Genomic DNA, 12,155 nt, shown 5'->3' on the forward strand with positions numbered 1-12,155 from the left:
ATTAATATTTTAATAATTTTAATTAAAAACAATACAAAATACTACAGTGATGCAAAACAAGTTATCAAAGTTGATTTTATCAATGGACTTTTTTTTTAAAAAAAGACAGTATAACAAGGCCTTGCTGCAATTCTACTTGCAATTTTACAGTAAAAAAAAAAAGGCAATTTCTAAACAGTTTCAAGAAGGATTTTTGCCTCTCAGCAATCTATGACAGTGTCAGGACTAGCACTCTTTATTTACTATTAAGCCAGCTGAGTTTTTGGTATCTGTAACTTCATAAATACAGCCCAAGAGTCAGATATCAACTAGACAGTTTAAATACTTTGATTTTTCTTGCACAATTGACGTTACTTCACTGTGAAATATCCCAATATTGGATTATGCCTTACCTAGAGCAGTGTTCTCCCTCTGTACAGCTTGCACTCCATGCACTCTGGCTTTTGTCACTACAGCACAGTTGTGGTAAAGGACACGACAGAAAGGGTTGGGTTTATGGGGCAGGCTGTTAGGTCTAACCTAAGCTCTGGTTTTAAATAATTTCTAAGTCTTATAAAGTACAGCTGTCCAGGCACAAGTCAGTAGATGGCCTGATATGCAAAAATGACAACTACATCTCCTGTAACACTGTCCCAGGAGTACCTAATTTCCTAACAAAACTAGTCTTTCACATCACTCTTTGAGTCCAAGCCACTTCACACCAGGCCCACCTAAGGCTACATTTACTGGGCCTTTCAAACTGCTGGGCCCAGGAGGAGTGAGGAAAACCATCCAAAAAAGCCTCTGGCAAAATGGTAAGAAGTGGCAAAAGAGGAGGATGAGACAGGACTAGTCCAAAGAGGGAAGAACAGCACCTGTCCTGAGTTAGCACCTGCTGTCCTCAACAGATCAAGCTGCACCACATCACTGAGGAGTGCACAGACACTGCAGAACCAAATCCATGTTTAAGGCCATTTGCAAGTTAAATTTACACACACACAGTTACTGCAAAACATGAAAACGTGGTGATGTCTTCCAGCTACAAAAGATAAAGTTTTTGAGGACAGGAAGCAAACGTGGACCAAGAGAAACAAGAAGCTCCCAAGTGTATCAGACAGCAGTGCCCAAATACACCAGGCAGAACCCACAGTTAAGAGACAATTCCCTCAGTGCTTCCTTTAGCTCAGACTATGGAATTCAGGTTCCCATTGGAGCTGTACTTGTTTGTACAGTGGCAGAGTTGCCCAAAGCCAAATGGAAATGGCACTAGAGGGAATGGCTCAGCTGCTCGGAGAGGCTGAGGAGTCAAAACACCCCTCTCAGACACACAGTGCATGGCAGCTCCATCCCTCTCCTGCCACCACCGCAGGGCACTGAGGGCTGAGGGGGACACCACACAGCACCTTCAAAGAGCTGATCACTGGACATCAACCCAAAAGGCAACTTACTCCACAGGATGTACTTTAAGCCATGTTGTACCTTATTATAGGTCATTCCCCTTTCTGAGGATTCTCAATTTTCCTTACATTGTTTCAGTGTTTGTGTGAGACATTGCATAGTCCATAAGGACATCCATGACTGACACCAGGAATGCAATGCACAGCAAGCTGGATGCACAAGAGCTCAGCAGAAGCAGGACACAGGATGCAGGGCAGGGTCACACCAGCAGACGTACCTTTCAAAAGCTGATTTTAACTGGAAAACTACAGCACGGTTTACATCTTCCATGGAATGTCAGCTCTCATGGGAATACAAAAGAAGCCCAGTATAGCTATGACTGAATGCAGGTAGTTTTTCCTGTTTTATCCATGGTCCACTCCGTGGGCTCAGAATGTAAGTGCAGTGCACACCACAAATGGCCTCTGCACGTCCTTGACTCAGAGCAGCAGTTACCACAGGCTGTGCCTACATTGTACCATTAAATACTCTAGGTTTTTTCAGTATTTCTTACTGGAAGTCCTGAGAACACTCATCATTCTCACTTTACAGTGTCAGGAAAAAAAGAGTTCTCCAAATCCCCAATGTCATTCTCCTCTCTCTAAAACGAGCACCACTTGGGGTATAGATCACAATGGATTTAAATGAGGAGCTCTCCAAGGTGTTACACCCTGCAACATTTAAACAGGTTTGATAACTATGCTCAACCTACAGCTGTGCTTCAGAATAAAGGCCAAATTCAGCTAATTGCCTAATTTTCCCACATTCATACACAGCACCTTCCCAGTTGCAGTGTTGTGGGGTAGGGACTGAAAACCACATGATTATGCCACCGACTCAGAGGACTTTACAAACATGTACTGGCAGAGGTCTGCCTTGGTACCTGATGTGATTACAAGGGTCTTTTCCTATTTAAAGGAAACATCTCCCTGTTGCAGGGAGATTACCTTCACACTGCCAGCACTGAGCCTTTGCCTCACAGCCACATCCCAGGGCTGAGCAGCTGGAAGGTAAATCCTGGTACAACCTGGGTTTGGTCAGAGCAGCAGGTGCTCAGCTCCAGGTCTGTGGAACACACAACAGGACAGGGCTTCTGCTGAAAGCTTTTCAGAGCCTTGTCTCTGTAGAGGTAGAGCAACTTGAAACACAAACACAGGCTCTGAAGTCCTAAAGGAACTGCTGCCAGAAGACATTTGCTGCTGGCCAACCAAAAGCAGACAACAGTTACCTTGTACCCTGTTCACATTTCCTAGAAGTTACTGTGTAAGTATTTTCTAATTCAGGTCTTAAGACCATAAGATTCCTAAATAAAACCTAGGGAACTTCAGTACAAGCATATTTGAAGGAGCTTTCAGTTCTTTACAAGTTTGTTCTTGTACTGACATATTGATGTAGACACGATGGAGTTTTACTTCTAGACAGAATATGTTGACTTAGAGAGGTAGCTTCTACTTCAAAAAATACCTTGAAAAGTTAATATTTTAACTATTTGTGAAATCATTGGTCAGAACAGAGGACACCACACACCTGGAGTAAAACATGGTACAAGTCAAACATGGAATCTACCCCAGCTATCTTAAAAAAAATTATTATTTAGCACTTGGGTATTTCAAGTGAGGAAATACTGAACAACTCTAGGCTACCATGTTGTTTGACATCGGACTTTTCCCTGCCTAAAGTAACAGATGTCCTTGCTTCCTTTCTAAACACACAGTTAAAATAGTAAACATTGAGGTCTAGGAAAAAAAGTTATTCTGTCCTGGGGCAGTCTGTGCCCAGAAGTGAAGCAGAACAGGGTTAATCTAGAACATCCCAAAGACACTGAATCATCAGCATGATCATTCTTCCCTTTGCTATTCATGGCTCCTCAGCCAGTCCAAGGGAAGTTAAAACCACGTTACAGGTTAAGCAACCTGGTGTTCCGAATTCCAAGACAGGTACTCAGACTTAAATTCCCATGGGTATCCAATGGCAAGTCAGTAGTAGAGAATATAAAAGTGCCACTACTCTGCATCACCTAATTGCATATATTAAGCTGCTTAAAACGGATTTAGCAATATATTCAGTCATAACATTTCAAGACAAACCTCAAAACGTTGTGTCAGGAGTTACAAATTCAACTCTTCTACACCTCATGTACTGTACCTGCAGCAGATGTTTGCAGTAAGAGGCTGTTTACACCTGCACCTCCACTTCACTAATGGGAAAGCAATTATTTCATACCAATCCATCAATAAATAATTATTCCTAGACAAGTTTGGTGAGCTGACAAAGTTCAAAAGCCAGCAGTGTCCACATGCAGGAATTAAGGCAGAAGAGCAAATGAAACAGAATTTGCTTTGGACTCTACCACAGCAATTCTTGGAACGTGGGTCTCGAAGCAGTTTAGCACTGAATGAGGTGCATTAAGACAGATTCCTCTCATTGCAAATTGTAGAGAAATGCCCAGGCCAAGGTTGTGAGGGATTTCTTTTTCTGAAGAACAATTGGAGTGTTTTCCAAATGTGTGAGAGCCTCAGCTCATGATGACTGTTAGTATTTATCCTGTGGTTCATCTGCATCACTCGCCTCTGTTTCGCTGCTCTGAGAGAAATCTTGGGGGCTTTCTACTCTGTGCAGCTCCAGAAAACTAGTAATGAGTTTGGCAACTGCTTCCACATCACTGTGGAAAAGAAGAAACAATGGAAGAGTTAGTGGAACTGTGGTGCTGACAAGACAAGAACAAGCACATTAAATCTTGGGAATAACTGCTTGGAGGGACTACTCTATATGACATACAGATCAGGACTGACAGCATCCCACACCAAGCCATTAGCTCCACATCAGAACAAATCAATCCTTTCCCCAGTTCCTGCTGCAAGGGTCCTTATTATCAATGCTTAAAACAAATCCCCTGTTAACTAATACACTGAATGTTTGCAAAACAGAATTAATCCCCTCTGCCATTGCACAGCTGAGGAAGGTAACTCCAGCAGACATGCAGCACTAAAGGGATCTTAGATATCTAAATATGATCCTGATAGATGGTGTTACCCAAACATCTACAACTGAAAACCTTTAAGGTTTAAAAGGTTTCCAAACTGAGTAACACGAGGTCATACCAGCAAGTCTGAAAACTGAGCTTAGTCTCAATAATCGGCACTTATTGACCCATGTGATTGGTATTTCCCACCTTACTCATTCTAATTTAACAAGTCCCCACTGCACCTTCTGCAGCCCAGCACTGCACTCTGGGTCAGGGGGTGTGAGAATCCAGTGACAAAGCGCAGCACCACCAGGTAACCCTTCCCAAAGTACCGCACGGGCTCCTCCTCCACGTTCACGTCCCGGATCTCGCTCAGCAGAGCCACCACTGCAAACACACGTGGAGAACAGGGCAGTCTGTCAGCATTGATGGAAACCCTGAGCACTGAGTGACCTGGGGGACAGGGGCTCTGCTCCTGGGCACCACTGCTGTGACCCCACCCAACCGGGGCAGTCCTGCATCAGCAAACAGCTGCTGAGCCGCTCAGGTAAAATAAACACGTCCAGGGTGTGAGTGCAGCACATCTCAGCTGGTACAGGCCTGAGGAACAAGGTCTACAGCCTGCCAGGGACTGGGGACCATGCATTTGTTAGCTGTGTTTCCCACTTTAATGACAGTTGTAACTATTTTTCTGTACAGAGCAGGTAAACAGGTATGGAGTGTACTGAGACTGAACGAATACTGAAATATTTAACTGCTCAGAGCACCTGCATCCCCACATTCATGGTACCCAAGAGAAATATTTATGTTACCAAATATTACAAAATAACCTCTCAGGAAGAGATGTGCTCAGCTCCCCAATGCATACACACACCCTAAAGAGAAGTTCAGAAACATTAAACATCCTTCTCTCCACATCTCTTATCTTCCACCTCCAAAATGAACGGCTTAAAAACCACTTCAGCCTAAGGACATTCCAAATGTTGCCAGTTTTCTAAGCACACTGAGAGTTGCTCTGAATAAAAGCTCTGACAGGGAAGAGGATCCTACTTTAGTTTGCAACAGAACTCCTGACTACACTGCAGGTTCTGTTAATCCAACAGGAAGCCCAAAAGACATCAGGTACCACATTAAACTGAGCCCACTGAATACGCTGCTTTAATTGCACATTATATACCTGCAGGATGCAACATTTCTGCTTCCATAGATCTAAATGTTTGCCTGCTACCAAAAGCAGATTAAATTACAGAATCTCAAGTTCTGGATGCAAAATTTTAGTTTTTCCACCAGTCCCACCTGCCAAGCAGGGGAGCCAAGGGAAAGGTCAACCTGCACATTAGCATCCCAAAGGAATGGCTGAGATTGCTCTGGAAAACAATGTGCAAGCCCAGCTACCTTGGATTAAATAATTAACAAGATGCATTCAGCACATGCAAAAGGCATTTGGGCCCTGAGAGGCAGATTGTTACATCTGCTGCTTGGGAACAAAGCAGATCTGGCAACAGATGCAACTTAATTTGAGTACAGAACTCCTGAGAACCCATTAAATGGGCACATATCCATTTCTTCTGCTGCTCACATCTTCTACCAGATGCTGCTTTCTCACCTTGTTCATGGCCTCCTTTGGACAAGGTCAGTATTTTTTTGTACAGATTGAATGTTTTTAGGCAGACTGTTCCCTTGTTCTTATCAAATACAGCTTCCTGTAAAATTGAAAAAGAAAAATCAAGCTTTTCTTAAACACAGCATCAATAGCTATGCTTCAAAGTAAAATAAAAATAGTTCTGTGGGAAAATAACTTGGTAACACAGAAAAATCCATTGCTAGTTTAGAGACATTCCTCTATCATTAGACTGTGAAAATCACAATCTTGCTCTTGGTTTTAACAGACTTTACCATATCTCCTGTGTTACCTCTAGGAGGGAGTTAAAACTGGGTTCTTTGCCCCTCTTGCCACATTCCTTGTGTCATAAAAACTTTGCCCAGAATCAAATGTGAACACTAACTTGTAACTCCTGTAATTTTCACTTCTGGTGTCTGCACTTGGCATTCCAGTGCTGTGCTCTATGGGCCAGGCTTACCCCAGATCCCAAATACCCCTGACAGTCCATGAAAAGAGGATGTCTCGTGTGTGAGTTGCACATTCTAACACAACTCAGCTCAGCAAGGTGACAATCCTATATTATGGCTTATTGCTCTCAGTTCCCAACAAATCAACATCCACAGGATTATAAACCAGCTTACACCATTCTTGTCCCAGAGGAAAACAGCTGAGCATCCTGGAAGGTTAGAGCTCCCCTATTTAATGTTCTGTCTATAGCTGGAAGGGCAAGTACAAAATCATGTCGTGGCAGCTGAATGTGCTGGTCATTCACCCTCTTTTATATAAGGCCACAAAACATTTTGGGGCAAGTCTCCCCTTAAAAATACCCTTTTTAGCTTCATGTTTTCATGCTTAAATAGTCAAAGAATTATTGCCCTAATTCTAGTCCCAGTATAGCAACCCCAGAGGGTTTCCCCCAAACCAAAGGCATAACTGGTCTGTTTGGACTGAGCAAGCGTGTGGGGCTGCTGGAACCAGCATCTGCCAACTGCTTCTTACTCCCACCACCTCATTTCCTGAGTTCAGCATCTTACCTCCCACTGCTCCAGGTTCTGTGCTGCCACAAAGAAACACCCAGCCATATAGAAGAGCTTCCATGCCAAGCTGTCTGAACAATGCAAAAAATACACAAATTTAGCTTTTTTTTTCCTTCTTTGTTATTCAGACAGTTCTAAAAGCAGCATGCTCCCTTTAAAGGCAATAAAAGGAAAAAAAGGTTTCTCAGATGGAACATTTTTTTGCCTTTAGTTGTACTACAAGCTATTTTACAGCTCTCAGGATGAAAATAGAGAAATTCTTCACATTTTTTCAGAGACTTCATTCACACTGGGCTTCAAACCACATAGAATTATAAGCACATGTTATTATTGACAAGGTTGTAACATTGCATCTTTCTCTTCTCTAAAAGCAAAGGCATCTTAAAAGGCATTCACAAAACTGCCAACCCGCTGTCAACCACCAAGTATTTGTGCTGCAGAGGACAAGGGTAAGGGACAATGAAAATTCACTGAAGCAAACATGTTTCTGCATAAAAGGAAGCAGTTGGCCCTCCTGACAAACAAACATTTGCATTTTACGTCCTGGAAATGTTTACATACAGCAGCCTGAGCAATTTGCTTACTCGGGTTTTTAGAGTAGAAGTGTGCTCAGGATTGTTTCACAAAACTTTGTTGCAATGTCTTAAAATAAACAAGGCTGGTTTAGCTGGTGGCTCAAGCAGCTTTCACTCTGTTTTGCTCTTTCATTAACAATACATGGATTACATTGGCAGCATATTCCTACACACCATTAAGTTTTAAAATTGGATGTTAACAGGATGCAGCAAGAGAATGACAGGGCAGCTTCCAGGATAAATCCCAGAGATGGAAGGAGAGCTGGCATTTGGTGCAGTCTGCTCTACTGCAGGGGGGGAAGCAGCAGGAGCTGTCTGATCTCTGAAGGTGTCTGAGTAAGCTCTGCCAGTGATGATCTGACAGTTTCCAGAGAAACAGAGCACTTCAGTCAAAGGCAAAGGAATCATTTCATTATGGGGGCAAATAATCGCTGTGTGTCTTCCCAGGAGAGCTGTGAGGACCAGCTAATCACATTTACAAATCACACACAGTACTAAATAGCATTATTAAAAATACTCTTGCAAATGGAAAGGGAGGCTGAGTAAGAAATAGAGCATTAAAGCACAGTAAGTCATGCAGGCAACAATTATTATTGGTTTTAATATTCATGTCACGAAGTGGGACAGGTACCTCCACTGCCTATGTAAGGCCTGACAGAAGCTGCACAGGAGTCATCAGCATGAAAAACAGATCAACAGGAAAGAAACAATCCTCAAAAAAAATTAAAGGGCATTACCTGCACTGTAATAAGCAGCAGCCAAACCTATGGAGGCTATACCTAGGAGGAAAGAGGGGAGAATTAGAACAACAAAAAAGTCTAAAATTCCCTGATGAAAAACATAACTTTTCAAAAAAAGGACAATTGTGATTGCAACATGAATCACTGTATGAAAGTCAGTTATTTTTTTTCTCCAAACCCAGAATAAAAAATCTTGCGTTCTGCAAAGGCACTAAAAGTGCATGGGCCGAGGTCAGAAATAAAAATGCTGTGACACAACTGGGAACAGAACCTCAGAGGGACTCAGTGTAACCATTACACCACACTTCCTCTCAGCACAGCACAGCTTGGAGCCTGCTGACACAAACACTGCAACCGTTATTTGTCCCTTTAAGTGCCCCTTATTTGTCCCTTTAAGTGCCCCGTGGAGCCAAAAGAAAACTTCTGCAATGAAGCTGTGTCAGAAGCTGCCAGCTCCTTTCTCCCAGGGAGGGGGAAGCAGCTGAAGGGTCCCTCGTGCCCCAGAGGCTGCAACTGCAAAGATCTTGGCTCCACATCACTGAAAGCAATGACAACCTCGTGGTGTCACTCAGCTGGAAAGCAGGATATGTCACATTTTCCCCACCAGCTCTTTCAGTACAGCCCTAAGTAGTTTATTTTTTCTGTATATTAGTGTTTATAAAGATGCCTTTCAGAACATCCTGTATGACTTCCCATTTCATACACGGCAGCGTTAAGAGTTGACCACCAACCACACACAAGATCCAACCCCAGCACGGCCACACCGCAGTTTTCCACTTCTGAAAAATGAGACCTAAGAATGCAGCCCCTTCAGAAGCTTCCCATTTATATGCCTATATGGCATCTGATTTTCTGTTCTTGCTCTTTCAGGACTCCCTTGAAATTTTGTTCACGAGCTCCTGAGGTTCTGCAGATGACAGGCTGAAAAACGAGCAGTGTCACAGTGAGACTGCCACGCTGAGGAGGAGACTTCAGACTCGTTTAGTGGTTGTGCTAAAGGAAGAGTTCAAAGCATGATCATTCCTCTTCTTGAAAGAAGAATGCCTGGAAGACAGGCATCTCTTGTTAGGGGCTCTTTCAGGAATTTACTCTATGACCCTCTTCCCTCAAAGCAAGCTCTGAGACAAACAGAGGAACACTTGGTCTTACCAACACAGAGGGACCAGGACCGGATGCCAGGTGACCTCTTCAGATGAAGGAGGGAACTCGTGCGGTTTTCAACCAACATGTACATCTTCAAAAACTCCCAACAGCCCAGTGTGACTCATGAAACCTCACTGGACAAAACAAACAAACAAACAAACAAAAAAGTAAGAACTTTAAATCATTGAAGACTCCACTCCTCTCCCTTCCTAGCACTTTTTCAAGATTTATCAAGTCTTAATCTAGATTATATAAAATGTCCAGGGTAAGAACACAGTGTTTTTGCACAGGAAGAGCAACATGCATACTTAAAACAACCACAAAGAAAAACTGTTACGTGGAGAGTTGCATAACATCAACAGGAATCTGAACTCTTGGAGAAACTTCTCATTTTGAGTGGAAGAGTCTCTTCCTTTCTATCACAACCAGATTCCAGAAGAAAAGTGTGGAAAACAAGAACCAGGAACAATGTTGTTTCTAACTCATGCAGCCCCTCAAACAAATAAAACAAGAGCAGTGGAAAGTTCTTGGACAGCATTTTTCCTGTCAGCTGAAAGGGCTGTGTGAAGGACTAGTCTGGGAGCTGAGGCAGGTCACTGCAGCCTCCTGCACCTCTGACATCGGGTCTCTCAGCCCTGATGACACACCAGGAAGGGGTTACAGCCACAGCCAGGCAGTGCCAGTGTCCCATAATGCCACAGATGGCATTCCCATCTTCTAAACCAACTCAAGAATATAAAAAGGAGCTTCCAACAACAAGTATGTTTGTCTTTCCTCAACAAGACCATGCCTTCAGGCTAGGCAGAAACTAACAGTAGAGATTAAAAAGGTGGGTAGTAATTAAAACCAGTAAGAGCTGGGCAATCCCATGCAGCATTTTCAAGTAAGTTTTTGCTCTTTACAGAATAAAATCAGGGAGTCATTTAGGTTGGAAAAGACCTTTAAGATCATGATGACCAACCATTAAGCCAGCACTGCCCAGTCCACCACCAAACCATGTCCCTAAGCACCATGCCCACCAGGGATGGTGACTCCAGCACTTCCCAGGGCAGCCTGTCCCACAGAACCAGTTCCAGGAGGTTGGCACTGAGCTGCCCTTAGCTGCCCATGATAACAGGTTTCCAGAAGAATGTCAGCATTCATCAGGTTTTGAATAACCATGAAAAACATGTAGAGAGCAGGCCCAAGCACATCCAGGTTCTTACAAAAGAAAAGTATGTGATGTTCAGTCCTTTAGTTATCCTGCTGTCCTTGGATGCAACATGACACTCCTGCAATTCTCTGCTACTTTGGATACAAAGCTCCAGGGGAGAGGATTTAGCCAAGTCCTTTCAGTTAAACAAAAAGCACCTATGACTTTGATTTTAATCTCTTAGCAACACATCTAAGAGCATCTGAAACCGAAAGAGCCAAAACCACTTATGCATAAGACACACTCCATCTCCTCCGGATGTCAAGCATTAAATTTTAATTTTCAAATGACTCCTGTGAGTTGCTCTCAATGTACCGGAAAATACCTCTGCACTTACAGTGCCTTCTCCTGCCTGCCACCTAAAAGATATCTAAAGGTTATCAAATGCACAGAGATCACTGCAGAAATCTGGGTGCATTTCACAAATATGACACCCTACTTATAATTCACACAACTATGAGTTAAATGCGTTAATGCAAACTTTGGTCTCTCCCCCCCATATTCACTAAGCGAAGTCATTAACCATTAATCATATCCATTAACCACGCAAATGAGTCTTGGCTTAATGTTGGACACTCAGGCTCAATGGAATTGTCTCTCACAGGTGGCTGTTTGCAAGAGAGGGGCCTCACGGGATAAAAAGCATCACAGCCGCTTCTTAAATTTAAATTTAATAAATAAATCATAAACTTGGCTTTAAGCGAATACAAAAGTTTAACTAGGAAAATTTTACGATTACAGACAAAGAGGGGGTTTTGGGCTGCTGTTTCAATTCAATTTCAAAACCTCAATTTTGCTTGAATTTGTTGGGTTTGCCATTAAACCGATCTCCACCACCAAAATAAACATTCATATGCTTCCTCCAAGCCCTCGGCTGAGAGCGAGCCAGCAAAAGCCATTGAAAGGAGCACCTTGAAAGCTTCACTGCCAACATCCATCAGGTCAGGGCCACACATCAGGCGAATTTTCTTTACAGAGCGCATTTTTTCTTTACCTCCCACTCCTGCACCTGCTCCCCCCACCCACAGCGTGGGGGAGGCACAGGGGACCCTCCCCACACAGGGAGCAGCGCTGCCCAAATCCACCCAACGCGCGGGTTTTATTTCCCCACGCACCCCGAACCGAGGCCCCCCTTCCCCCTGCCCTCACCCCCGACCCCGCGGTACCTGCCCGGCTCCGGCCGCGCTCTGAGGGACCCGCAGCCGCCGCGACTCCCGCGCCCTCGCACAGAACCCGCCTCAGGGAGGGCCGGACGCGCCCGCCGCCATTTTGGGTGAGGGCAAAGGACGGGCACGCGAACCGCCCCTCCCGGCAGGGCGAGGGCAGCGCCAAGATGGCGGCGCGCTGCCAGTACTCAACATGGCGCCTGTGCCCGCGGTTGCGGCCGAAGTAAGAGTGTCGATGTTTCCGTGGTTATATTACCTTAGCGGTGCTAAAAACGAGGGGAAAGCTCGTGCGTTGGCGGATGAGAGGAGTGCAGTGCT

The 12,155-nt window shown here is 44.0% G+C and overlaps 1 protein-coding gene across 1 annotated transcript; it reads right to left on the reverse strand.

Annotated features, from left to right (window-relative positions):
• Position 1: 1 nt before the first annotated feature.
• Positions 2 to 11,934, reverse strand: LOC113985108 (cytochrome b-245 chaperone 1). Its single transcript, XM_027715680.2, has 7 exons — positions 11,838 to 11,934; positions 9,486 to 9,613; positions 8,334 to 8,375; positions 7,019 to 7,092; positions 5,988 to 6,084; positions 4,624 to 4,768; positions 2 to 4,078 (listed from the first exon to the last, which is right to left on the reverse strand). Exons 2-7 carry the CDS (start codon positions 9,568 to 9,570, stop codon positions 3,949 to 3,951), a joined length of 573 nt encoding a protein of 190 aa, XP_027571481.1. The 5' UTR covers positions 9,571 to 9,613; positions 11,838 to 11,934; the 3' UTR covers positions 2 to 3,948.
• Positions 11,935 to 12,155: the final 221 nt, after the last annotated feature.

Source organism: Pipra filicauda, unplaced genomic scaffold (assembly GCF_003945595.2).
Source record: "Pipra filicauda isolate LSUMZ 115617 unplaced genomic scaffold, ASM394559v2 scaffold80_size11013439_pilon, whole genome shotgun sequence".
In the NCBI taxonomy this organism is placed as follows: Eukaryota; Metazoa; Chordata; class Aves; order Passeriformes; family Pipridae; genus Pipra; species Pipra filicauda.

What these genes read in the sequence shown, in the direction of transcription:
- LOC113985108 (XM_027715680.2), bottom strand. Translation starts at nt 9,570, where the DNA reads ATGTACATGTTGGTTGAAAACCGCACGAGTTCCCTCCTTCATCTGAAG. An exon ending in TGCTGCTTATTACAGTGCAG is followed by an intron (nt 7,093 to 8,333) that starts GTAATGCCCTTT and finishes TGCATTGTTCAG; the next exon opens with ACAGCTTGGCATGGAAGCTC. An exon ending in AGAACCTGGAGCAGTGGGAG is followed by an intron (nt 6,085 to 7,018) that starts GTAAGATGCTGA and finishes TCAATTTTACAG; the next exon opens with GAAGCTGTATTTGATAAGAA.